Source organism: Anabrus simplex, chromosome 2 (genome assembly GCF_040414725.1).
Source record: "Anabrus simplex isolate iqAnaSimp1 chromosome 2, ASM4041472v1, whole genome shotgun sequence".
NCBI classification, from domain to species: Eukaryota; Metazoa; Arthropoda; class Insecta; order Orthoptera; family Tettigoniidae; genus Anabrus; species Anabrus simplex.
The window spans coordinates 127,986,404-128,013,002 of record NC_090266.1 but is presented as its reverse complement, the minus strand read 5'-3'; the positions used below and the strand labels follow the sequence as shown (position 1 = coordinate 128,013,002).

The 26,599-nt window shown below is 43.3% G+C and overlaps 1 protein-coding gene across 1 annotated transcript in view; it reads right to left on the bottom strand.

Annotated features, from left to right (window-relative positions):
• Positions 1-26,599, bottom strand: part of LOC136863925 (luciferin 4-monooxygenase) — a 255,863-nt gene that overhangs the window by 83,695 nt on the left and 145,569 nt on the right. The window contains exon 3 of the mRNA XM_067140354.2: positions 18,687-19,011. Coding sequence (XP_066996455.1) covers positions 18,687-19,011 — 325 coding nt within the window. The remainder of the gene's footprint in view (positions 1-18,686; positions 19,012-26,599) is intronic.

Sequence of the window (26,599 nt, the reverse complement as noted above, 5' to 3'; positions counted from 1 at the left end):
TCTCCAGTCGTATAAAGCCGATGTATTACAACACAGTCATTAAACTAGAATGTCTTTATGGATCAGAAACGCTAATTTTGAACAGGAATGCTGACATTGAAAAAATAAGAAAAAGGAACGCAAAATCACGAGGAAAATTCTAGGCCCAAAACTCACCAAAGGACAATACCGACACAGAGGCAGACAGGAAATCAAGCAGTACACAAATATTCAGAGTGACAATGGAAAACTTAGTTTAAGATTCTATGGACATATTAAAAGAATGCACCCAAACAGACTTAAAAAACAAATAGCCGAAATCTATAAAACAGGAGTAAACCCAAAACAGACACAATGCAATGGATTGGCGAAATCAAAACTGATCTAAAACAGGCAGGAATTACACCAGCAGATGTCCAAAACCGATCTTCAGATCCAAAATTCACAAATGGCAAGTTTACCAACAGGAAAGACAAAAGAAGAAGATGATGGTACTTGCTGTTTAAATGGGCCTAGCATCTAGGTCATCGGCCCCTAATGGTACGAAATGAGACGAAATGCAGTGGCAATTTAAAAGTCCAAAATCCATCCACTGACCAGACAAAACGTGATGATGAAGAATGAATGGATGAATATGAATTTAAAACAATCAGTGGACCCACAATGTCTCACCTTCCAAAGCTCAATCCTGAATCGATGGTGCATGTTGTCTAAAGGGGTTCAAAATGCTGGTCAACGGCCCCTCATAATGGCACTTATCACTAGTTAAGTAGAACCATAGTATTTCTCATATTGCGGTACTCATCAAAAGTAGCGTAAACTCACGGTGTTCCGAACATTATGGTACTATTCACAAGTACGTCGCACAGGTAATGTAGACCTATGGTGTTTCTCACATAATGGCGCCATTCGTAGGCAACGGAAACCCATGGTGTTCCTCACCTAGGTGTACTAATCACAGGGACTAGTGTACTATCCCGTGGTGTTCCTCACATGCAAAGTGGGTACAAATTACAGGCAACGCCCAGACCCGTCATGTTTCTCACATAATGGTACAAATCACAGGCAACGTAAGCCCGTGATGTTCCGCATATAGTGGTATTAATCACGGGTACTGGAAACCCACAGTGAACCCCTCCATGCTGCTACTAATCACAAACCTATTGTGTACCTAAAGGAGTGGTACTATTCGCAAGTAAAGGTGACCCATGGTGTTCTCCGCGTGATGGTACTAATCACAAATAGTTCCATGGTTCTGATTCAATCATCCCTTCGTCGTCCCTTTTAGTCGCCTCTTACGACAGGCAGGGGATACCATCGGTGTATTCTTCGTCTGCGTCCCCCACCCACAGGGGGTAAAAGAAGATTTTTTTTGCAATTGGCTTAACGTCGCACCGGCACAGGTAGGTCCTGCGGCGACGATGGGATAGGAAAGACCTAGGAGTTGGAAGGAAGCGGCCGTGGCCTCAATTAAAGTACATCCTCAGCATTTGCCTAGTGTGAAAATGGGAAACCACGGAAAACCATCTTCAGGGCTGCCGACAGTGGGGCTCGAACTATCTCCCGGATGCAAGATCACAGCTGCGCGCTCCTAACCCGTCCGGTGGTAAAAAAAGAAGAAGAAGACCGGAACAACTTGGTCTGAAGACAGAAAGGAAGCCCAAGAGAAAGAATTAAGGAAATATGGGCACAAATGAAGACAAGCACACGCCTCTAAGTACTCTGCGTAGTCCTTTCTTTCTTTCTTTCTTTCTTTCTTTCTTTCTTTCTTAATCCGTTTACCCTCCAGGGGTGGATTTTCCCTCGGGCTAAGCGAGAGATCCCACCTCTAGCGCCTCAAAGATAGCGTCCTGGAGCGTGAGACTTTGGGTCGGGTATACAACTGTGAAGGAGGACAAGTACCTCGCCCAGGTAGCCCAGGATGTGAAGATCGGAAGGGATAGTCAAGGAAGAGCGAAGGAAGCGGCCGTGGCCTTAAGTTAAATACTATCCCGGCATTAGTCTGGAGGTGAAGTGGGAAACTACGGAAAACCACTTCGACGATGGCTGAGGTGGGATTCGAATCCCGTCTATTCAGTTGAACTCCCAAGGGTGAGTGGACCCCGTTCCAGTCCCCGTACCACTTTTAAAATTTCGTGACAGAGCCGGGAATCGAACCCAGACCTCTGGGGGTGGCAGCTAATCACACTAACTAATACACCACAGAGCTCTGCATAGTCCTAATGGGCTTATTTGCAATTACTTATACTAATAATAATACGACGAGGATGGGTGGCATCTGCCCTGAGTAGAAAAGTGCGTGCTTAGTGGAATGGAGTATAGTGTCCCGTGTGTGTGTTTTTGTATGAGTTGCAATATATTAGAACAGCACAAACACCCAGTCCTAGAGCCAAGGGAATTAAGAAATTTAAGATTAATATCCCTGATCTGGCCGGGAACCGAAGGCCACTACGGTGACCATCCAGCCAAGGAGGATGGTGTTTGGTGGTAGTGATGGTGGTGCTGTGATTCTACGGCGAACAAGTCGAACTGGAAAGCACACATTTCACACATACAGAAACGACCAAACGTCCAACTCCTTGGCTGAATAGTCAGTGTTGAGGCCTTCGGTTCAGAGGTTTCCGCCTTCGATTCCCGGACGAGTCGGGAATTTTAATCGCGTATGATTAATTCGTCTGTCTCGGCGACTGGGTGTTTGTGTTCCTCCCACCAGTTTCATTTTCATTTTCAGACAACACATTACACAACCAACCATCACAGAAACACGTAATAGTGATTACATCCCTCTATATAGGGTTGGCGTCAGGAAGGGCATCCGTCCGTAAAACAGGGCCACATCCACATGTGCAACACAGTTCGCACCCGCGACCCCACAAGTGTGGGAAAAGTGGTAGAAGAATGGACCGAACGTAGTCTCGGCCGGATATCTCAGTTGTAGTAGGCCTATACAATAATGCTTCACACGAACGTTGGGTGGTTTGCCTCACATGATGAATACACTGAGACAATTCTCATCCTAATTCCTCCAACGGCTATATCTACACACAACATTCGTTCACTTACGTGCCTAACAGAAACTATGTTGCGTGCAGTAGTATTTCTGATGAACAGTCCCACCCCACACTCTGCCCTTCCCTTTTTATCACCTACTAAGTATACTGTACTTTATAATCTACTATCTCTTGCTCGTTATCTCCCCTTACCCGAATATCATTAACTCATGATGTTACGGTAAATAAAGCGAGCAAATCGGTGGGTGCGACGTTAGGGGAGCATGCCAGATGGGTATGGTATGGTTCGTATAGTTTCTGTCGTGACACATTAAACAAGTGTGGTTATGTGTTATCGTGCAGAAGGGTAGATTTGTTCGTATCCTCCTCATTCGATAACAGGCACACAATATCTGAAACACTGGGACAATTTTGTCACAGAATACTACACATTTATCAGCATTCAGAATCCTGTAGCGTGGAACATATTGGCAACATAACTTTCCATGATTTAGTTTTGGTCTAGCGTAGTCCAGTTATAGTCAAATTACTTATAAACAGTGGCGGTGTGCTCGCAGGAGCACACGAGCACGTGAACACCCAGTTGTAACGCATATTCACGCATTCATGGATACCGGTAATTCAAAATTGTTTCCTTTTTTCGACCTGATTTCGTCAATCGATCGAAAGCATTCGACATATATCAAAGCTCCGTTACATTGACAGCTATTCGTTTCGACTGACAATGCCAGGGAGCACAGTGAAGATTGGAGATGTCAAGGTTTATGCACAGATATATCCATAAGCGAGGAGCACGGTAAGGAACGTGCCTTTCCGTCTACAACCACCCTCAAACCAGAGATAGTATTACAGTTGACCACAAGGGTCCTCCACCTCCTCTGTTACTGTTGGCCACAGCTCCCAGAAGTTATTATTGCATTACATCGCCGAAAGATTTCGCTAGTAGCTAATTCTGAATAGGTTTTCGTAATCACTGGATCAGAAAGCCGGAGCCTCAGCCAAAGCCTCAGCCCGGCAGTCGTAATTTTACTTTTCTTGTACACTCACAGATTAGTCTCGGAAAAATGCATCCTCCGTTACAAGGGTTCTACCATATTATGAGTAGAGAAGCAACCGTACAAGGAAATTTTAGTGAAATGATTTATGTAAGTGATTTGCATTCTACTTTGGTATATTTCAGACGTGAACACACATTTTGTTGTGAACCCCCTGAAAATTTTGTCACGAGCCGCCGCTGCTTATAAATGAAGTGCGCAACTAGTTTTCAATACTGTTTCCAATACAATCAAATCGGGATCTTTTTCGCAGCAAAGGAGAAGGTTATTGGGAATGGTTATTGCATTTTATGTCCTGTTAGTTCACAAGGGGCCCACTTCTCCACGTTATCAATTGTGTAGAGATGTTCTGAAACAGATGATACGGTCACACGGTACTCTTTGGTGAGACCTCTAGTGACGCAAAACGTTGTTATGGCTGTCTTCATAGATCGTCATCATCATCATCATCATCATCATCATCATCTGTTTACCCTCCAGGTTCGGCTTTTTCCCTCGGACTGAGCGAGGGATCCCACCTCTACCGCCTCAAGGGCAGTGTCCTGGAGCTTCAGACTCTTGGGCGGGGGATACAACTGGGGAGTATGACCAGTACCTCGCCCAGGCGGCCTCACCTGCTATAGTGAACAGGGGCCTAGTTAATTTAATTTCGTGTGGCTATTTCTAGCCGAGTGCAGCCCTTGTAAGGCAGACCCTCCGATGAGGGTGGGCGGCATCTGCCATGTGTAGGTAACTGCGTGTTATTGTGGTGGAGGGTAGTGTTACGTGTGGTGAGGGGCCTAGTAGGGGGATGGGAAGATTGGAAGGGATAGGCAAGGAGGAGGGAAGGAAGCGGCCGTGGCCTTAAGATAGGTACCATCCCGGCATTTGCCTGGAGGTGAAGTGGGAAACCACGGAAAACCACTTCGAGGATGGCTGAGGTGGGAATCGAACCCGTCTCTACTCAGTTGACCTCCCGAGGCTGAGTGGACCCCGTTCCAGCCCTCGTACCACTTTTCAAATTTCGTGGCAGAGCCGGGAATCGAACCCGGACCTCCGGGGGTGGCAGCTAATCACGCTAACCACTACACCACAGAGGCGGTCTCATAGATCGTCACCCACTTAAATTTGTAAGCTCTTGCCGGGATGAGTGGCTCAGACGGTTGAGGCGCTGGCCTTCTAACCCCAACCTGGTAGGTTCAATCCTGGCTCAGTCCGGTGGTATATGAAGAGGCTCAAATACGTCAGCCTCGTGTCGGTAGATTTACTGACAAGTTAAAGAACTCCTGCGGGACAGCATTTCGGCACCTCGACGTCTCCGAAAACCGACAAGTGATTAGTGAAACGTATATGCAATAACTTTATTATTATTATTATTATTATTATTATTATTATTATTATTATTATTATTATTATCATTATTGTTGTACCGGGAGGTACACCTCAACTCCACACATTTAAAAGAAGCGCCTTAAGGAACACTATCTCTCATACAAATCTTGAAACAGTTAGTGCATGAAGTTGGGACATTAATCGGAAGATGTCACTCATAAATAAGAGAGTATTGAATTATTTTAATGTTTCCTAAACTGACTGGATTTATTTATTTTGTTTTGGTGTACAGCAAGAAGTTTGAACTTTTCTCCATGGATGTCCTTGCAAAAATTGTGGTCATGCACTCTGGTGCATGGTGGAAGAACTAGTGATTTAAAGAAGTTTTGTGTTCTTATGTTTTCTCAACTAAATTAACTTTCATTTATTTTGATATTTCAAGGTTTGCAACACTTCCTTCTCGTCCCGCCAGCTTTCGAATCTGGCCAATTAGACATGTTTGTATTTATTTTTCAGCCTATCATAGGCTTCTTGTAACTTTTGAACTATCCAATAAAATGAGAGGGTGTGTCCGGATTTAGTCCAGAGCCTTCTCGAACCATCCCCTCGGGTATATAAGCTGCGGCTTTTTCAAGCTACCTTATTGATCGTCGAAGTACTGAGTGTGTGTGTTAAGACAGGAGGAGGGGTGCCTCATCCTTCGGCAGGCAGTACATCAGCCCAGGTAATGGCCACCAGTTTTCTATCTCTGTAACTATCTCCGCCAACTTGTCCGATGGGAAGGTTCTAAGCATTAACTATGTAACCCTTTGATTTCTAATCGTCTTCCTTTTCATGTAAAATTTCATAAAGTCTTAAACTGTAAAACGGGGATAGAGAGTGTGTTACCCTCTCGAGTTCCCCTTCAATTTATCTTGAGGTGACTAAGATTTTGTAATTGTTTCTCTTCCTGTAAAACATTAATTAATTTTCCTTCTAGTCACCTCAGTAGTGTGGGATTAGCCTCTGCATCATCGGGCCACAAGACCAAGCAGGGTTTTAAAACTTGGTTTCCAAGGAGCGCAAGTCTACGCCTCCATACATTTTGTGTTTATGTCAGTAATTTAACCTGTTCTTCTTTTCCACGAAGGCGCAGTAGTTTGGGTAATAGATACCCCTGTGTACACAAATTGTAAATTGTAGGTTGGGCCTAGAGAGGCTAGAAATTGTAAGATTTTTTGTGTAATGTTGCCTTGAATAGGCTGTAAGAAATTGGGAGCACAGTCTACTTGGTTGAAGTTGGACAGCATGTAAGCTCTTTTCTAAGATTGCTGAGATTACTGTAATATTGAGGAGTGCCTCTGGAAGGCTGTAAATTGTAACGGTTGAGGCAAAGTGCTCTGGAACCTTGTGTCGAAGTAAACGCTACATTGGCGACATTGTAAATTTGTAAATTAGGGGCTTGAAGCCCAAAAGTGTTAAATTCCCTATTCTTGGGTTTTCTATTCTTATATCAAAATTGTCATTGTACCTGTGAAATCTTTCTATTAAATAAATAATAACTGATAATGAATAAAGGAATTTGGGAGCTATCATCATCATCATCATCTGTTTACCCTCCAGGTTCGGTTTTTCCCTCGGACTTAGCGAGGGATCCCACCTCTACCGCCTCAAGGGCAGTGTCCTGGAGCTTCAGACTCTTGGTCGGGGGATACAACTGGAGAGTATGACCAGTACCTCGCCCAGGCGGCCTCACCTGCTATGCTGAACAGGGGCCTTGTGGAGGGATGGGAAGAGTGGAAGGGATAGGCAAGGAAGAGGGAAGGAAGCGGCCGTGGCCTTAAGTTAGGTACCATCCCGGCATTCGCCTGGAGGAGAAGTGGGAAACCACGGAATACCACCTCCAGGATGGCTGAGGTGGGAATCGAACCCACCTCTACTCAGTTGACCTCCCGAGGCTGAGTGGACCCCGTTCCAGCCCTCGTACCACTTTTCAAATTTCGTGCCAGAGCCGGGAATCGAACCCGGGCCTCCGGGGGTGGCAGCTAATTACGCTAACCACTACACCACAGAGGCGGACTGGGAGCTATCGAAATATATAAATAAATAATTCTTAAAACTGCCGGCTATTGAAACTCATCTTCAGGGTCGTTGCCTTCTGACAAGGAGATCTGAATCACTTGATACTTGGAAAATAATATTGGAAAAGGATCTGGTAATTTCCCCCACCAATAGAAATCAAACAGAATATATCTTAATCTCATACAATTTACTTGGTCTATTGAGCGTCATAAATTAAACCAGTATTTACCTTGAAATCTGAGCATAGCTCGTCGTGATAGACCCTTGAACATATATCACAAAATAAACAGAATATTGATATAAATAATTAATGTCTCTTAATTATGAAGTAACTCTCTCTCTCTCAATATCTCTCAATAATTGGTACTCAGTTTATTCCGAAACGCAAAATATTCACACGCAATCATGAATATTTTTACGAGAATGGACTCCACGTTGCTGATAGCGTTGATACAGTTTGGAAAAGGCCCAACACGTTACCTTATGTAGACATTCATAACCATAGAATGTTGCTACAGCGAGCCTCCGTGGCTCAGACGGCAGCGCGTCGGCCTCTCATCGCTGGATACCGTGGTTCAAATCCCGGTGACTCCATGTGAGATTTGTGCTGGACAAAGCGGAGGCGGGATAGGTTTTTCTCCGGGTACTCCGGTTTTCCCTGTCATCTTTCATTCCAGCAACACTCTCCATTATCATTTCATAGCATTTATCACTCATTAATAAATCACCTTGGGAGTGGCGACCCCATTGTAATAACAGCCTATATATGTTTCATTCATTACATCCCTGACCCGGTCAAAGACAGGTTGTAGGTTTTCATTTTCAGAATGTTGTTACACTCCAGCATCTCTCTCTCTCTCTGGTTCCGTCAACAGCAGATCTCGAACTCCGAACATGGCATGGGACATCTCCCCACAACTCGTACAAAATACCTCTGTTTACACTCCGAACGAAAGCAAGTATCACATCTGCTCACTGCAACCTCCAACTTGAGAATAATCTGACCAGACGCGTGCCTGCTCCACGCTAGTCAAAGCCCACACAACAGTATTCTAAAATAGCACAGTTGCGGGAATCAATCAATCAATACTGATCTGCATTTAGGGCAGTCGCCCAGGTGGCAGATTCCCTATCTGTTGTTTTCCTAGCCTTTTCTTAAATGATTTCAAAGAAACTGGAAATTTATTGAACATCTCCCTTGGTAAGTTATTCCAATCCCTAACTCCCCTTCCTATAAATGAATATTTGCCCCAATTTGTGCTCTTGAATTCCAAAATTATCTTTATATTGTGATCCTTCCTACTTTTAAAGACGCCACTTAAACTTATTCGTCTACTAACGTCATTCCACGCCATCTCTCCACTGACAGCTCAGAACATACCACTTATGATATAGATGCTTATTCCCATAGGGAACCTGAAACATTTGCCCTGAATGAATAAATGTATAATACTTATTTATAATAATTACATACCACTTAGTCGAGCAGCTCGTCTCCTTTCTCCCAGTTCTTCCCAGCTCAAAATTTGCAACATTTTTGTAACGCTACTCTTTTGTCGGAAATCACCCAGAAAAAATCGAACTGCTTTTCTTTGGATTGTTTCTAGTTCTTGAAACAAGTAATCCTGATGAGGGTCCGATACACTGGAACCATACTCTAGTTGGGGTCATACCAGAGACGTATATCCCCTCTCCTTTACATCCTTACTACAACCCCTAAAGACCCTCATAACCATGTGCAGAGATCTGTACCCTTTATTTACAATCCCATTTATGTGATTATCCCAATGAAGATCTTTCCTTATATTAACACCTAAGTACTTACAATGATCCCCAAAAGGAACTTTCACCCCATCAACGCAGTAATTAAAACTGAGAGGACTTTTTCTATTTGCGAAACTCACAACCTGACTTTTAACCCCATTTATCATCATACCATTGCCTGGTGTCCATCTCAACATTATCGAGATCACGTTGCAGTTGCTCGCAATCTTGTAACTTATTTAGTACTCTATATATAAAGGTCCAATAATACTGCCTTGAGGAATTCCCCTCTTAATTATTACAAGGTCAGATAAAGCTTCGCCTACTCTAATTCTCCGAGATCTATTTTCTAAAAATATAGCAACCCATTCAGTCACTCTTTTCTCTAGTCCAATTGCACTCATTTTTGCCGGTAGTCTCCCATGATCCACCCTATCAAATGCTTTAGACAGGTCAATCGCGATACAGTCCATTGACCTCCTGAATCCAAGATATCTGCTATATCTTGCTGGAATCCTACAGGTTGAGCTTCAGTGGAATAACCTTTCCTAAAACCGAACTGCCTTCTATCGAGCCAGTTATTAATTTTGCAAACATGTCTAATATATTCAGAAATAATGCCTTCCCAAAGCTTACATGCAACGCATGTCAAACTTACTGGCCTGTAATTTTCAGCTTTATGTCTATCACCCTTTCATTCATAGACAGGGGCTACTATAGCAACTCTCCATTCATTTGGTATAGCTCCTTGAACCAAAAATTAATCAAATATGTACATCAGATATTGCACTATATCCTAACCCATTGTCTTTAGTATATCCCCAGAAATCTTATTATTTCCAGCTGCTTTTCTTGCTTTCAACTTTTGTATCTTATTGTAAATGTCATTGTTGTCATATGTAAATTGTCCGTATTGAAGATCTACATGTGATACATATTATTATACTTTTATTAAATACCACCTATTCAATACATAATAAAATAATGAGGAATTGCATCCTTATTAAATTGTTAACATGGTACATGTTTTGCTCCTTTTTGTGAGCATCATCAGCCAATTGACATTTACCCAAGGTTTAATAAGATTGTGAACATATTCTATTGAGCTAAAATATGCTTTGTAACCATGAGTGACAAATACTATTTTACAGATCATGTAACAATAAAAGTTATGTCTTTAAGTTAAAACACATTTGTCTAAAATCTTAATATTAAAATTGTCCTTTAAACTTATGGACGAAACTCATATGCTGAACATCATTTTAAAACAATTTAAAAACCATTTGAGATCTGGTTAATCATAATGCAGTATTTCTTGACTTGTGTAAGTGTCCTTGAACCTTCGTTGTATATATTAACGATTTTAAGTTAATAATTGAATATTAAGAACCATTGTCTAGAGTAACACTAGTGCAGTATGTATTGGCATAAATCCAATATTGTCAATACAATAGTATTGTTTTTGAATGAACTTGTTAGTAAAATGAATACATTCTAATGTGAAGTAGAATTTTAATGAACATCGTAAGTTTCCAAATTGAGGTTGATGATATATCCTTCATTCTGCTGCATAATTGTCTAGTGTTACTCACAACCTCGTGAAAACTTCTTTCTGTAGACTCTAAGAACCATAAAAAAAGTTGTGTTATGATGTGACATGCCATTAGAAGTAGAGGTGGGGACGGAGCGAGTAATACCGATGAGTAATCCGGTTGTAGCCGCCTCTGTGGTGTAGTGGTTAGCGTGATTAGCTGCCACCCCCGGAGGCCCGGGTTCGATTCCCGGCTCTGCCACGAAATTTGAAAAGTGGTACGAGGGCTGGAACGGGGTCCACTCAGCCTCGGGAGGTTAACTGAGTAGCGGTGGGTTCGATTCCCCCTCAGCCATCCTGGAAGTGGTTTTCCGTGGTTTCCCACTTCTCCTCCAGGCGAATGCCGGGATGGTACCTAACTTAAGGCCACGGCCGCTTCCTTCCCTCTTCCTTGCCTATCCCTTCCAATCTTCCCATCCTTCCACAAGGCCCCTGTTCAGCATAGCAGGTGAGGCCGCCTGGGCGAGGTACTGGTCATACTCCCCAGTTGTATCCCCCGACCAAGGGTCTGAAACTCCAGGACACTGCCCTTGAGGCGGTAGAGGTGGGATCCCTCGCTAAGTCCGAGGGAAAAACCGAACCTGGAGGGTAAACAGATGATGATGATGATGATGAATCCGGTTGTAGCGGTAGAGCGCACCACCGATCCCCTCCGCTTACAACTGCAAGTACTCGCGGAGGACCAGAGTACAGTGTAGCGCACGACACTTGTCTAACAAGGGGAGACCATGACGTTCGGATCACGGATCATCTTCAAATTTTGTACACTTTTAGTAGTCTATTAGGACAAGATAATGTACAAATAGTAAAGCTCACTATTAAGGTGTTTTCAAGAAAATCGCAAGAGAATTTTTGTGTCGAATGTGTACCGGTGCGTTGCGGTCACGAGCACGAGTTGGCGACGGTCGAGTGGTTACCGTTCAAGCTGCGTAATCGCTGGATCACTGGATCGAGTCTCGCTTTTCACTTTTTGTTTTTCAACACTGGTCATATTCTTTCGTATATATTGCAGGTCAGAGCGTCCAGGTGCAAAGCAGTTTCGGGTACCTTGCTCGATTTCACTGTCAGGTATGAGGGATTTCACAAATTACGACAGGCATACATTTTCAGGAATACTTTATGCATTGGACCGTTTACTTGTTGATAATTATAAATGATACTTTTTTCTTTTTGTAGTCCACCTCTGTCGTGGAATGGTTAGTGTGATTGGCTGCCACTCCCAGATGCCCGGGTTTGATTCCCGGCTCTGCCACGAAATTTGAAAAGTGGGACAAGGGCAGGAACGGGGTCCACTCAGCCTCGGGAGGTCAACTGAGTAGATGGGGGTTCGATTCCCTTCTCAGCCATCCTCGAAGTGGTTTTCCGTAGATTCCCATTTCTTTCTCCTCCGGGAGACCTAATGTAAGGCCACGGCCCTTCCTTCCCTCTTCCTTGCCTATCCCTTCCAATCTTCCCATCTCTCCACAAGGCTCCTGTTCAGCATAGCAGGCGAAGTACTGGTCATCGTACCCAATTGTATACCCGACCCAAACTCTCGCGCTCCAGGACACCGCCCTTGAGGCGGTAGAGGTGGGATTCCTCGCTGAGTCTGAGGGAAAAATCGACCCTGGAGGGTAAACAGATTAAGAAAGAAAGAAAGAAAGAAAGAATATTTTTGTAATGTTAAACATTAGTATAGAGCCAAATAACATTGGAAATCCAATAAAAGTTAATGTAAATATACCTTTTCTTCAGTATATTGCATTTGAATTGTAATGTATATGAAAGAATTTGACCGGTGTTGAAAAACAAGAGGACAAGCGAGACTCGATCCAGCGAGCCAGCGATTACGGAGCTTGAACGCTAACCACTCGACCACCACTGCTTCGCGCTGATGATCGCAACGCACCGGTACATATTCGACGCGAAAACTTCTCTTGAGATTTTCTCGAGAACGCCTTAGAAGTACACCTTACTTCTTGCACATTATCTTGTCCTAATGGACTACTAAATGTGTACAAAGTCTGAAGATACTCCGTGATCCGAACGTCGTGGCCACCCCTTGTAAGAGTATTATGCCTGTATTAAGTCTGTGTTTCTTAATTTGCGTCTGTATTTCCTCCGCTTGTTGTGTTTTGTAGGCAATGCAAAGCATAGTAGATAATAATTGTGGCATTAGTTTGATATTTAATCCCATTTTGAGATGCTATTCCTGTTTTAGAAAATTTAAGGAATTGCATAAATTTTTACAGATATTTGTACCACAAATGCCACGAAAACCGTCTGATGCATGACAGTTCTTTGAAATTACTGGTGATAAAAATAAGCAAAATGCAAATTTTGCGGCCGCATTTACGCGACGGGTGGTGGCGTATCAAATTTGTGGGATCCTGTCAAGAGGCGTCACAAGCATGAAATGAGCAGGTCGGCTTCTCCAGCAGAAAGCAACATTGCTGTATTCAGCAAAATGGTTATGTTGTGAGAAAAGGGCATTGAATTTACGTTGCCATACCAATAACGTATTTAAACGTGCCGCCACATTACATTCACTCGGTAGTTTACTCGGTACTACCGGGTGATGACGTCACAACAACTGCTCCGCTCCGTCCCCACCACTAATTAGAAGGGCTGGCTGGAAGTGTCATTCCAGTTGTTGCAATGACGTTCAGCTTCAGGCTGGAGTGTGCTAGTAGCACATGACATTGTGCTATTTCACAAGGTTGAAGACAATATATTACTAATTGCGATTTCATTCAAAATATTTCAGGTTCTTTTTTTTTTCTGTGCCATAAATATTTCCATATTTTCATGGATATTTAATTCTAAACTGTAGTTACCTTTAAAAACTAACTTCATGTCTTTTTCAATGCCTTGAAAATTATGGTTCTTATTGTAAACATGTTCTGCAAAAGCTGAATATCTGTTGTATTGTATAACCTTAAAGTTTTCTTAGTATCGCTGATTTAGTGTCTGCCCAGTCCTCCCTATTCCCTATTGTCAAGGCATTGATAAGGGTTGCTATTTGTAATACATTGTTTTCCACCTTGAAATCACACGATGTCATGCTCCACTAGCAACTCCAGGCTGAAGTTGAATGTCTATTTATTTATTTATCCTAGCAAGATTAAGGCCAGGTGGACATCTAACCAGTTTAATATAGGGACATGCCTACATTAATATTACATGTTAACTGAAATGATTAAAATAACATTCATATATAAATAGGCATGAATATGGTATCTTGCCTACTAAACAATTTAAAATGATTATGCATAACAAGAAAATAAGTAATCATTGAGTTAGCAATTAATAACTAAATTATTTATACGGTACCTAACTAAGCAAAAATGTTACAAAAATAAATGAATTTAACAGGTAAACAAATACATACACTGACTGACAGAGCAAATGCAACACCAAGAAGGAGTGGTCAGAACTTTATGCCAATTGCAGGGTAGACTGACATCACTGAGGTATGCTCATGATGTGAAATGCGCCGCTGTGCTGCGCACGTAGCGAACGACAAATGGGACACGGCGTTGGCGAATGGCCCACTTCGTACCGTGATTTCTCAGCCAACAGTCATTGTAGAACGTGTTGTCGTGTGCCACAGGACACGTGTATAGCTAAGAATGCCAGGCTGCCGTCAACGGAGGCATTTCCAGCAGACAGACGACTTTACGAGGGGTATGGTGATCGGGCTGAGAAGGGCAGGTTGGTCTCTTCGTCAAATCGCAGCCGATACCCATAGGGATGTGTCCACGGTGCAGCGCCTGTGGCGAAGATGGTTGGCGCAGGGACATGTGGCACGTGCGAGGGGTCCAGGCGCAGCCCGAGTGACGTCAGCACGCGAGGATCGGCGCATCCGCCGCCAAGCGGTGGCAGCCCCGCACGCCACGTCAACCGCCATTCTTCAGCATGTGCAAGACACCCTGGCTGTTCCAATATCGACCAGAACAATTTCCCGTCGATTGGCTGAAGGAGGCCTGCACTCCTGGCGTCCTCTCAGAAGACTACCATTGACTCCACAGCATAGACGTGCACGCCTGGCATGGTGCCGGGCTAGAGCGACTTGGATGAGGGAATGGCGGAACGTCGTGTTCTCCGATGAGTCACGCTTCTGTTCTGTCAGTGATAGTCACCGCAGACGAGTGTGGCGTCGGCGTGGAGAAAGGTCAAATCCGGCAGTAACTGTGGAGCGCCCTACCGCTAGACAACGCGGCATCATGGTTTGGGGCGCTATTGCGTATGATTCCACGTCACCTCTAGTGCGTATTCAAGGCACGTTAAATGCCCACCGCTACGTGCAGCATGTGCTGCGGCCGGTGGCACTCCCGTACCTTCAGGGGCTGCCCAATGCTCTGTTTCAGCAGGATAATGCCCGCCCACACACTGCTCGCATCTCCCAACAGGCTCTACGAGGTGTACAGATGCTTCCGTGGCCAGCGTACTCTCCGGATCTCTCACCAATCGAACACGTGTGGGATCTCATTGGACGCCGTTTGCAAACTCTGCCCCAGCCTCGTACGGACGACCAACTGTGGCAAATGGTTGACAGAGAATGAAGAACCATCCCTCAGGACACCATCCGCACTCTTATTGACTCTGTACCTCGACGTGTTTCTGCGTGCATCGCCGCTCGCGGTGGTCCTACATCCTACTGAGTCGATGCCGTGCGCATTGTGTAACCTGCATATCGGTTTGAAATAAACATCAATTATTCGTCCGTGCCGTCTCTGTTTTTTCCCCAACTTTCATCCCTTTCGAACCACTCCTTCTTGGTGTTGCATTTGCTCTGTCAGTCAGTGTTTTTAAGAGTGTAAAATAGAAGTAATAATGAATAATCAGTTAAGCAGGGAAGTAATTAATAACTAAATTGTTCATAACTAAACAGAAGGATATACACTAGATTGCGTGCCAAAGGCCTCTCCGCAGTGTACATATGGAGTGAGGGTGTATGCCGCTGCTGATGGTGATTCGTCCATCGGTTGGGACGTTAAGCCTTTCTTGGTGCTATTTGACAGGAGTGGGGTATGTGCCGGCATCGGGATTCACCCTCTCCCTTCCTACTGTCATATATCACGTCATTCATTTTGTCTCATTAACTCTTTGATGACGTTGACGTCATAAAGGACAAATAGACAATCAGCTCCGTCAACACGTAAACACCCGCTCGGAGAATCGTCACGTACACAACCTGGAGATAAACTGAGTGATCGAAACACGCTAGTCCCAAATAAAATATAGAGAGTATACAGTATATATAAATTAGAGAGCATCCATAATAATTAGAGTTCCTATAAGAGTTACCATGCCGCGACGGCTAAATACACATATTTGAAATATACACATTAATAATAATAATAATAATAATAATAATAATAATAATAATAATAATAATAATAATAATAATAATATCTTACCGGGGTTTGTCAGGTTACACCTGATACACTGTTGTTTTGTTTTCACTAAGTGAAGAATGTCGTTAAGTTTGATTTTCTGAAAAGAAATACACGGTAACCTTTATTTCAATGTTTTAAAGGAATCTTTGATATTGTAGATAGGCCGATTCAAGCCCACACCTCCTTTCACCTCTCTATGATCCACGAAAACCCGATAACAATTATTATTAATCCTACTACTTGTAAGCTACCGGCGAGTTGGCCGCGCGGTTAGGGACGCGCAGCTGTGAACTTGCATCCGTTAGATAGAGGGTTCGAACCCCACTGTCGGCAGCCCTGAAGATAGATTTCCGTGGTTTCCCATTTTCATACCAGACACATGGTGGGGCTGTACCTTAATTAAGGCCACGGTCACTTCCTTCCCATTCTTAGGCCTTTCCTATCCCATCGTCGCCATAAGACCTATCTGTGTCGGTGAGACTTAAAGCAAATAGCAGGGGGAGAAAATCTTGTAAACTCGTGTCTCAGGTTACCACCAATGAACAGAAAGTTCGAATATTTCCTCATTACCCAATCCTCGACCACATCATAACGTTTTGGCTGGTTGCATATTTACGGGGTGTATCAGAACAATTCTTTCTTTATCCGTTGGTTTTACCCTCGGACTCAGCGAGGGATCCCACCTCTACCGCCTCAAGGGCAGTGTCCTGGAGCGTGAGACTTTCGGTCGGTGGATCAAATTGGAAGGAGGTCAAGTACCTCGCGCACGCGGCATCACCTCCTATACTGAACAGGGGCCTTGTGCGGGAATGGGAAGATCGGAAGGGATAGATAAGGAAGAGGGAAGGAAGCGGGCGTGGCCTCAAGTTAGGTACCATGTTGGCATTTGCCTGGCGGAGAAGTGGGAAACCACGGAAAACCACTTCGAGGATGGCTGTGGTGGGAATCGAAACGCCCTTCTCTCTCTACTCAGTTAACTTGCCGAGGCTGAATGGACCCCGTTCCAGCCCTCGTACCACTTTTCAAATTTCGTGGCAGAGCCGGGAATCGAATGCGGGCCTCCAGGGTTGGCAGCTAATCACACTAACCACTATACTACAGAGGTAGACATATCAGATCTATATCGACAAAAGAATCAGGGATGCTCTTCGTGTTATGTTACGAACGATCGTACAATCTGATTGGCGCGTGATTCAAACTGATGAACATGCCGTATTTGCTATGCCAGAGAGCCACGCCCTGCCTGTTGTTGTGCGTCAAGAGAGGGAAGGGAAGGGAGGGGAAGTGGAAAGTGGGAGACAGAAGTTTCTCGTTCGTTTCGCATAGTCACCTCGCAGTCCCAGTAGGCAGTGTACAGTTTGTTCTGCACAAATTGGCTGCTATGTGAACCTCGTAGAAAGAGAAGATGAACTTGTGCCAAGAATACAGGCAGCTTTCCAGGTCGTTCGTGACACATCACACATCCTGAACAGTGTCCAAATGTCAGTACTACAGAGTTTAGAACTGTACATCGAAGTAGGAGGGGGGCATATTGAACATCTAATCTAATCAACCAATTGGGCATATTGTTTCCTTTTTTTTTGCTAGGGGTTTTACGTCGCACCGACACAATAGGTCTTATGGCGACGATGGGATAGGAAAGGCCGAGGAGTTGGAAGGAATCGGCCGTGGCCTTAATTAAGGTACAGCCCCAGCATTTGCCTGGTGTGAAAATGGGAAACCACGGAAAACCATATTCAGGGCTGCCGATAGTGGGATTCGAACCTACTATCTCCCGGATTCAAGCTCACAGCCGCACGCCTCTACGCGCACGGCTATTGTTTCCTTCGTTCAATATTTAATTCCATTTACAATGTTGTGAGTGAAGGAATACACAATCGTGGGGCGGCAGCGTTGCATCTTCGAGCATTTTAAATAATAAGGAAGGTTACTGCGACCAACAGACGAGAGGAGAAAGTGCATTCCTTGACTGACACGGGTGTTTTAATTACTGTGTGTGCAGTTACGGCTGTTTATTAAAGGAACTGTGGATAATACCTGTAAGAAACAAGGACAATCATGTGCGAGTCGAACGAGGAAACTTGTGCATATGCGCAGAGCATTATCTCTGTCTCCATCATACACCCCACGTCACCTCTCTCCCCTTCTCTTCCCAGAAGCACGGCAGCGACTTGTGCTCTAGCGTAGAAACGACGAGTTCTTCAATTTGAAACGCACGACCGGAAGTAACAAAATAACCTCATTTTCTCAAAAAAGAAACATTTTCTCCGCGCTATCGTTCTTAATATAACACAAAGAGCATCTCTGATTTGTTGTCGGTGTAGTTCTGATACACGCTGTACATATTGTATGCATTATCCTAACACTACTAACTATAAGAGTAGCTTAACACACTATAGCATAGAGGTGCATATGGAAGCGATCTTCAATTCGTAAAGATGATAGTAAAATCAGGCTGCTACGATATTTGGTGTGAGGTGGATTATTAACCGAATGACTTGGAAGATGAAGTTGAAAATATAGATATACTTACTCAAGTACGGCAATGCTGTTCAGCACGTTGTGATGAGTTAGCATAACACCTTTTGGTAGCCCGGTGGTACCACTGGAATTTAAAACAAGTGCAACATCTTCCTTAGGGTTTGGTGCCACATACGGCTGGAAACGTATATTCTTCTGACTAAGGTCACACAATTCCTTCATCAAAATATGACGCTGATACTGAGTAGACTCTCCCATTACAATCACTTCTACTTTTGCATGATAGTTCTCTAATACTTCTGCAATCGAACTCTCGGAGTATTCTGAGCAAAAAATTATTCTTGGTGGTGAGAGATCCATGGCATGGCGAAGTTCACCTATATGAATGAAGGAAAAGAAAAAGAAATCAAATAAACAACTGTGATAAACGTGTAAACGTGTGATAGAAACAGCAAAGTCCAGTCAAAGTGAAATTACTTGAGAGTAAATACATCTCTAGTTTCATCATTGTTTCTAATGCAGTCATATTGAGGCTCTTACTTTGCGCAGAAAGGGAGAACGTTACTGGGCTTGGACCATTAAATATTCAATTTCTTTTGCCTTCACTATTTAAGTATATGTCATCAGTGCAGACATTTTAAATATCGAACAAAATGCTTACTGCTTAAAAAATAGACATATATTTGATAACGCACAATTTTGCAGCACTCCATATAACTTCACAATCGTCCATATTCAACAATAGTATCGTCTTGACAACGAACATAAGCAATCAATCTGCAAGGTAGAAATAAATGCACACTTTTGCAATTTGTAAATCAGACATAATGATACTCGAGAGCCTAAGAGAATGCATAGCAAGAAAGTAAATTATCTTTTTCATATACGCAATAATGCCCATTTAAGGGTTAAATACTGCAATTATAATTCTCAGTAAGGTGCTGACAAGACCAGAGTATCCGAATATCCCGGTACCTGTTACGGGGATTACTCGCAGCGAAAATAACCGTTTACCCGTTACATGGGGTACGGGAATCCTAAAACCCGGGTACCTGTTTACCCGTTACACCTAGTAATCTATCAGTCGCACCCGATGGTAATAGCTTGTGTGTATTGCCGGCAATACGTTTGATGCCCTTCCTTCCTCCGAGATTGCTTCTCTGTTCCACCACCGTTCATTCGCTTAACGTGCCCAGAGAACGCTAATTTGCTTGCGTTTCATTTTTTCATTCATAGAAACCGAGCTTTTCTAAAAGCCTAAATTGAGGGCCACATTTCTTCTTATTGCCTCCGTGGCCCATGCGGCAGCGCGTCGGCCTCTCACCTCTGGAAACCGTGGTTCAAATCTCGGTCACTCCATGTGAGATTTGTGCTGGACAATACGGAGGCGGGACAGGTTTTTCTCCGGGTACTCCGGTTTTCCCTGTCATCTTTCATTCCAGCAACACTCTCCATTCATATTTCATAGCATCTATCAGTCATTAAACACTTTGGGAGTGGCGACCCCATCGTACTAATAGCCTATATCTGCTTCATTCATCACATCCCTGACCCGGTCAATGAATGGAAAACAGGTGGTAGGTTTTCATTTTCATTTCTTCTTCTTATTTGTTATTTAAAAATATACGTATATTTTTTATAAAAAAATAATTCTGGTGGCCATGGTCGTTAAGGAGTTGAAGTCTAAACGGTCCGACACCGTGGTTAGCCGGTTCGAGTCCCGTCGGTCGAAAACATTTTCACCATCAGAATGTTGGCCGGCAGGGTAGGGGAGGTTTTGGTATACAATTTATAACTACTAGATAGCGTGTCAAAAGCATGGATTTATTTCCAAACCTCTTCGCGGTGCTCATATGGAGTGAGGGCATATGGCGGTGTTTAGTGGTTCGTCCGTCGGATGGGGACGTTAAGACTTGAACAGACCCCTTGGTGCTATTCGACAGGGGTAGGCTATGTGCCTGCAGCGGGTTTCATCCTCTCCCTTCCTACTGTCACTGTCATATATCACGTCATTCATGTCCTCTCATTTACTCTGATGAGGTTGACGCCATGAAGGGCATCCGGTCATAAAAACCCGCCACTACAAATTCATCTCACCTTTACCCGATCCCGTAGAGAAACGGGGGAAGGGTTGGACGAACAAACAAACAATTTTGGTCTGTTTAGAGTCTATTTCGAAATAGTCAACTCAACATTTTGACAAATTCGTCCACTGGTTAGAAGGTTTAAATATTGGTCCGTTGTGCTTTATTTTTGTTCATAAAAATGCCTGATATGTGGCCTTCAGGTTTAATTAAGTGTAGGCCATTTTTCCTGTGGAATTTATCTCAAAGATTATAAAGTCTATGTAACTAAAGTACAATTATTCGGAATCATTTATTGCAAGGGGATGGGGGGGTTGCGGTGCGGAAGACGCACATATTCCCCATAATTTTACATCGATATTTACACGTTATCTATATGTTTCACCCATTATGTTGCGTTCAATTGATTCCGGAACAAACTGAACTCTGTTAATTTTAAATTAATAAGAAAAAAATCCTCATCCTCATTATCATAATATTACAGATTGTAAAACTGGTACGAACGAGTACCCGGAGAGTGGGAATCAGCCTTTGAGTGAAGGGTATCCCGGTAAGGTGGGTACTCGTTTCTTATCAGTACTAAATAAATGCCTCGGGTAATGTTCGGATAACCCAGTATCTGAGTGCACGAGTATCACTAGCCGTACTTTCCAGTTCCATTTCTAAACATGTGATCATAATATTTGATCCAAGTCAATGACAAAGAAGGATTACAAATGACTACTCTTTCAGTCCTCACATGCAGAAGATAAAATTAGCCCTATTTGCTTCTTAGGAGTTCAAAGTAAGTCACCCTGCATATTTTCTGTATCACAAAACCTAAAGATAACAAGCATATGGCTGAGTTCTGATACTTACGAATAGTCATTATGAGTTATCGTAAATGTGTACAGAGTACACCAGTGCAGTAACTGATATCTCAACTAAAATGCCTTCTGTTACAGAAACATTGTTCAAAGGACTTGCCAAGATAAAACTTGAAACTTTGGACGTCCCAGAGAAATAACCATAGGCTCTGCATACCTCCCATATGACTCAACTAATCTGCTCCCATCATAAGAAGTTGAGAACCTAATTTGCAACGCAAAGAGGAAAGGCGAACACCTAGTCCTTGGAGCAGATGAAAATTCACACCACACGGCATGGGGCAGCACGAACTGCAATGCAAGAGGTGAGTCTTTACTAGAGTTTATTATTGGAACTGAGTTGACAAGACTAAACCTAGGAAAAATCCTACACTTATAAATAAAAATCGTAGGGAGGTAATAGACATTACACTAAGGACTACGCATATTGCAAACTTTATTAAAGACTGGAAGGTGCTGGAGGAAGCATCATTTACAGACCACCAGCACATCCAATTTGCAATAGATGCGAGACTATGTGGGATTGAGGTATACAGAGACCCAAAAAGAACCAACTGGGATAGTTACAGAGAAGTTCTAGGAAAGGGTGTACAAAAAATTCCAACTAACGTGAGAGGACAGAAATAATTGGATGAGGCAGTGGAACTATTAGAAGAGGCCATTATAGACTTATTCCATGACAAATGTCCTCTCAAAGAAAAGAAAAACATAAAAAAGTAATGTGGTGGAACAAAAAACTAGCCAAAATGAAAGATGAGGCTAGGATGTTGTATAGAATATCATCTAGAAATGGAATGTGGGACGTATATCATAGGAAACTCACTGAGTATAACCTAGAGATACGGAAAACAAAAAGAAAATCTTGCAGACTGTTCTGTGAGAAAATGGAATCACACACTGAAACAGCAAGGCTCCAGAAGTTTCTTAAAGCAACCCATATGAATCAGGTGGAGACACTGGAGAAACCAGATGGTTTGCTTACTCAGGAGTTGAAGGACACGCTGGAGATGCTAATGGCGTGTTACTTTCCTGAAGCTGAGGAGATGACAGAAGAAGAAACGGTTGGAACAGAGACCGGAGCTCGAAGAGCAGACTGGAACTGTGCCAACATAATAATAAAACACAACCATGTAAAATGGGCAATTGACATATTTCACCCTATAAAGGCTCCGTGGCCAGATGAGATACTTCCGATACTCCTACACAAAGGACGGGAGATGCTCGTCAATGCCCTGACGGACCTCTTTAGAGCTAGTCTAGCTTTAGGGTACGTGCCGAAATCATGGTCTGAAGCTAAAGCTAAATCAGGTGGAGACACTGGAGAAACCATATGGTTCGCTTACTCAGGCGTTGAAGGACACGCTGGAGATGCTAATGGCGTGTTACTTTCCTGAAGCAGACCTAAACCTGGAAGGGCAAACTATGCCCAAGCCAAAGCATACAGACCATTATGTTTAACCTCCTTCATGCTGAAAGCAATGGAAAAAATTCTGGATAAATATATCAGAAGAACGGTGCAAATGAACTCAACGTTACATGAAAATCAGTTTGCATATAGACCTGGCAGATCCACTGAAGTAGCACTCCACCAGTTGGTTTGTAAACTAGAGGAAAGCCTAGAATATAAAGAAATTGCACTGGTGACATTTCTAGATATAGAAGGAGCCTTTGGCAATACAACCTATGAATCTATGATCAAAGCATTGGAAAAGAGCAAGGTGAGTAAAACCGTCGTCCAATGGATTAAATCCATGTTAGACGGAAGGAAGATAAAAGCAACCCTGTTTGAAGAAACGCTGACGCTTAGGGCCACCCGAGGCTGTGCTCAGGGATGAGTTCTTTCGCCTCTTCTGTGGAACCTCGTGGTGAACAAAATCATGGCTATGCTCAACGAACAGGGTTTCTATACACAAGGATACGCAGATGGCCTAGTGATTGTGGTACGAGGTAAGGTGATGAGTGTTATCCAGGACCTCATGCAAAGATCACTCAACCTTGTGGAGAACTGTTGTCGGGAAGAACAAGGTAACTCTGGTCCCTTCTACAAGAAGGAGAAAATTAGAGGGAAAGAGATCACTGAAGCTCTTTGGGAAAGATATATATGGAAGAACAGGCACTGCACCTAGGTGTATTGTTAGATGGAAATCTAACCTGGAATCCACATATAGAAAGGAACATAACCCGGGCCAAAAACTTGCTGTATGCATGTAAAAGAGCCGTTGGGAAGACACGGGGCCTAAGACCATCAATGGTACTGTGGATATACACAATTATCATTAGACCGTTGGTGGCCTATGCTGCAATCATCTGGTGGCAGAAAGTAAGTCAAGGAAAAGTCAGTAGTAGATTGGATAGCCTACAGGGAATGGCATGCATAGCCATGACTGGGGCTATGAGAACTACGCCGACAGAAGCCTTGAATACTTTACTAGACCTCCCATCACTATGTAATTTCATAAAAGGACAGGCTAGAATGAGTTCATATAGATTAGCACAATCAGAGTGCTGGAATGCACAAAGACCCAATCTAGGACACTGTAAAATTAACAGAGTAATAACAGAGGAAGTTCTACACATGCTTTCTGATCATATACCAAGGTGCAACTTTGAAAAACCGTTTGAGACCCAGATAATAAAAAAAAAGACTGGGATATCAACAAATGGAATACTGAAAAGGAATATATAGTGTGGTGGACTGATGGCTCAAAGACTGTGGATTGCACAGAAGAAGGGATCAACGGGGGAAGACCTGAGAGATCAATCCAGATGAGCCTGGGCAGACTCACTACAGTCCTTCAAACTGAAATGATAGCTATCACAACATGTCTTGAAGAAAAATCTGAAAATGAACTATAGGAATAAGAACATTTTCATTTTTACGGACAGCCAAGCGGCCATTAAGGCACTAGAGGCAGTCCAGATAATAACCAGAATTGTCTTCTCCTGAAGCTCTCGAAGTACAACATTGACAACATAATATGGGTACCAGGGCATGCAGGTATAGAAGGGGTTCTGTATGAGTTGCGCCGAGTAAAAGTTGCGCCGAATAAAATTTGCGCCGTGGAGATTCCCCGCCGAGAGTAGAAGTGGTTTGACAGCTGTCTTAAGCATCTGCCACCTGCGCTGCACAGCAGGGAGTTATTTCCAAGTTCAAGGAATGTCTGTGAATATCTGTAGTACTGAGATTTTGAAATTAATATATAAAAAATATTATTCACTCTATCTTTTTTTTTGCTAGTTGTTTTACGTCGCAGCGACACAGATAGGTCTTACGACGACGATAGGACAGGAAAGAGCTAGGAGTGGGAAGGAAGCGGCCGTGGCCTTAATTAAGGTACAGCCCCAGCATTTGCCTGGTGTGAAAATGGGAAACCACGGAAAACCATTTTCAGGGCTGCCGACAGTGGGGTTCGAACCTACTATCTCCCGAATACTGGATACTGGCCGCACATAAGCGACTGCAGCTATCGAGCTCGATATTCACTCTATCAATGTTGGTTTCTTGCACATTTCGAAAACCTGCATCGTATTTATATCAGTGGGTGAAATGTGTATAACTACGTAGTTTGACTTAATTTACACATCAAGTGTGGAAACATGGAATCAGTCATTCAGTCTTATGAAGAATATCCACAGCATGTTTGTAGCTAACTGACAGGGTCAGGAATAGAATGAATGAAGAATGAAATACCGCTAAAGGAAGAAAATACTGCCGAATGCGAGATCTGACGTGCTTTGCGGACAAAGATTAATGGATCGTAAATGATATGTAGCGAATTTGTTGAATAAAGAATGACCAGTGAAAACAGAAAGAAAAAAACCTGTCTCACCCTACGTTTCCCCGACATGCACCCCTTATGAAGTGATAGGGCTCAAGAATGAACCATAGCTACTGCCAAAGAAAGGAAATTGTGTGCCGTGGCGAGGCCTGTCGCATCCCCCTGGGTATAAAAGATTTATAAATGACAAATGAAATTGTTTCAAACTGTGATGCTGATATAAATATGAAGAAATCAGAAATAATATTTGAAGTACGGAGTGGACACTGTCACATTCTGAAACACGAAACTTCCCAGTGGAATTCCCAAACAAGACCTCTAGTTCCTAGAATGATTAATGACCACGGCGCAAGTTTTACTGATTTAACACGGCGCAACTTTTACTCGGCGCAAACCATACGACACCATAGAAGGAAATGAAAAGGCGGATAAACTGGTCAGAAAAGGGGCAGAAACACATTTTGTAGGCCCAGAACCTGTACGCGGGATTTCCTATGGACAAGCCCGACACTACATAGGAAAACGGGTACAAAAGAAACAAATGGAGAACTGGAAAAACACTCCAGAATGCAGGCTTGCAAAGGAACTGATAAAAGGACCAAAGAAGAAGCATACTAAAGAACTGTTGGAACTCAACAGAGAAAATATAAGATGGGTAGTAGGACTGTTGACAGGACACTGCCACCTGAAAAACCACCTACATAGAATTGGAGTAATAGGAGACAGCATATGTAGGAAATGCAATGAAGCAGAGGAATCAGCTGAACACATACTTTTCGAATGTGAGGCGCTGGGTAGCATCAGACTCTCCACTCTAGGACTACCAGGTGAAGAGAGAGAAAAAAAATCCAAGAAGATCCAATAAGAACAACCTGCAGCTTTGTGAAGGGAGCAGATATACACTGACTGACAGAGCAAATGCAACACCAAGGAGGAGTGGTTCGAAAGGGATGAAAGTTGGGGAAAAAACAGAGACGGCACGGACGAATAATTGATGTTTATTTCAAACCGATATGCAGGTTACACAATGCGCACGGCATCGACTCAGTAGGATGTAGGACCACCGCGAGCGGCGATGCACGCAGAAACACGTCGAGGTACAGAGTCAATAAGAGTGCGGATGGTGTCCTGAGGGATGGTTCTCCATTCTCTGTCAACCATTTGCCACAGTTGGTCGTCCGTACGAGGCTGGGGCAGAGTTTGCAAACGGCGTCCAATGAGATCCCACACGTGTTC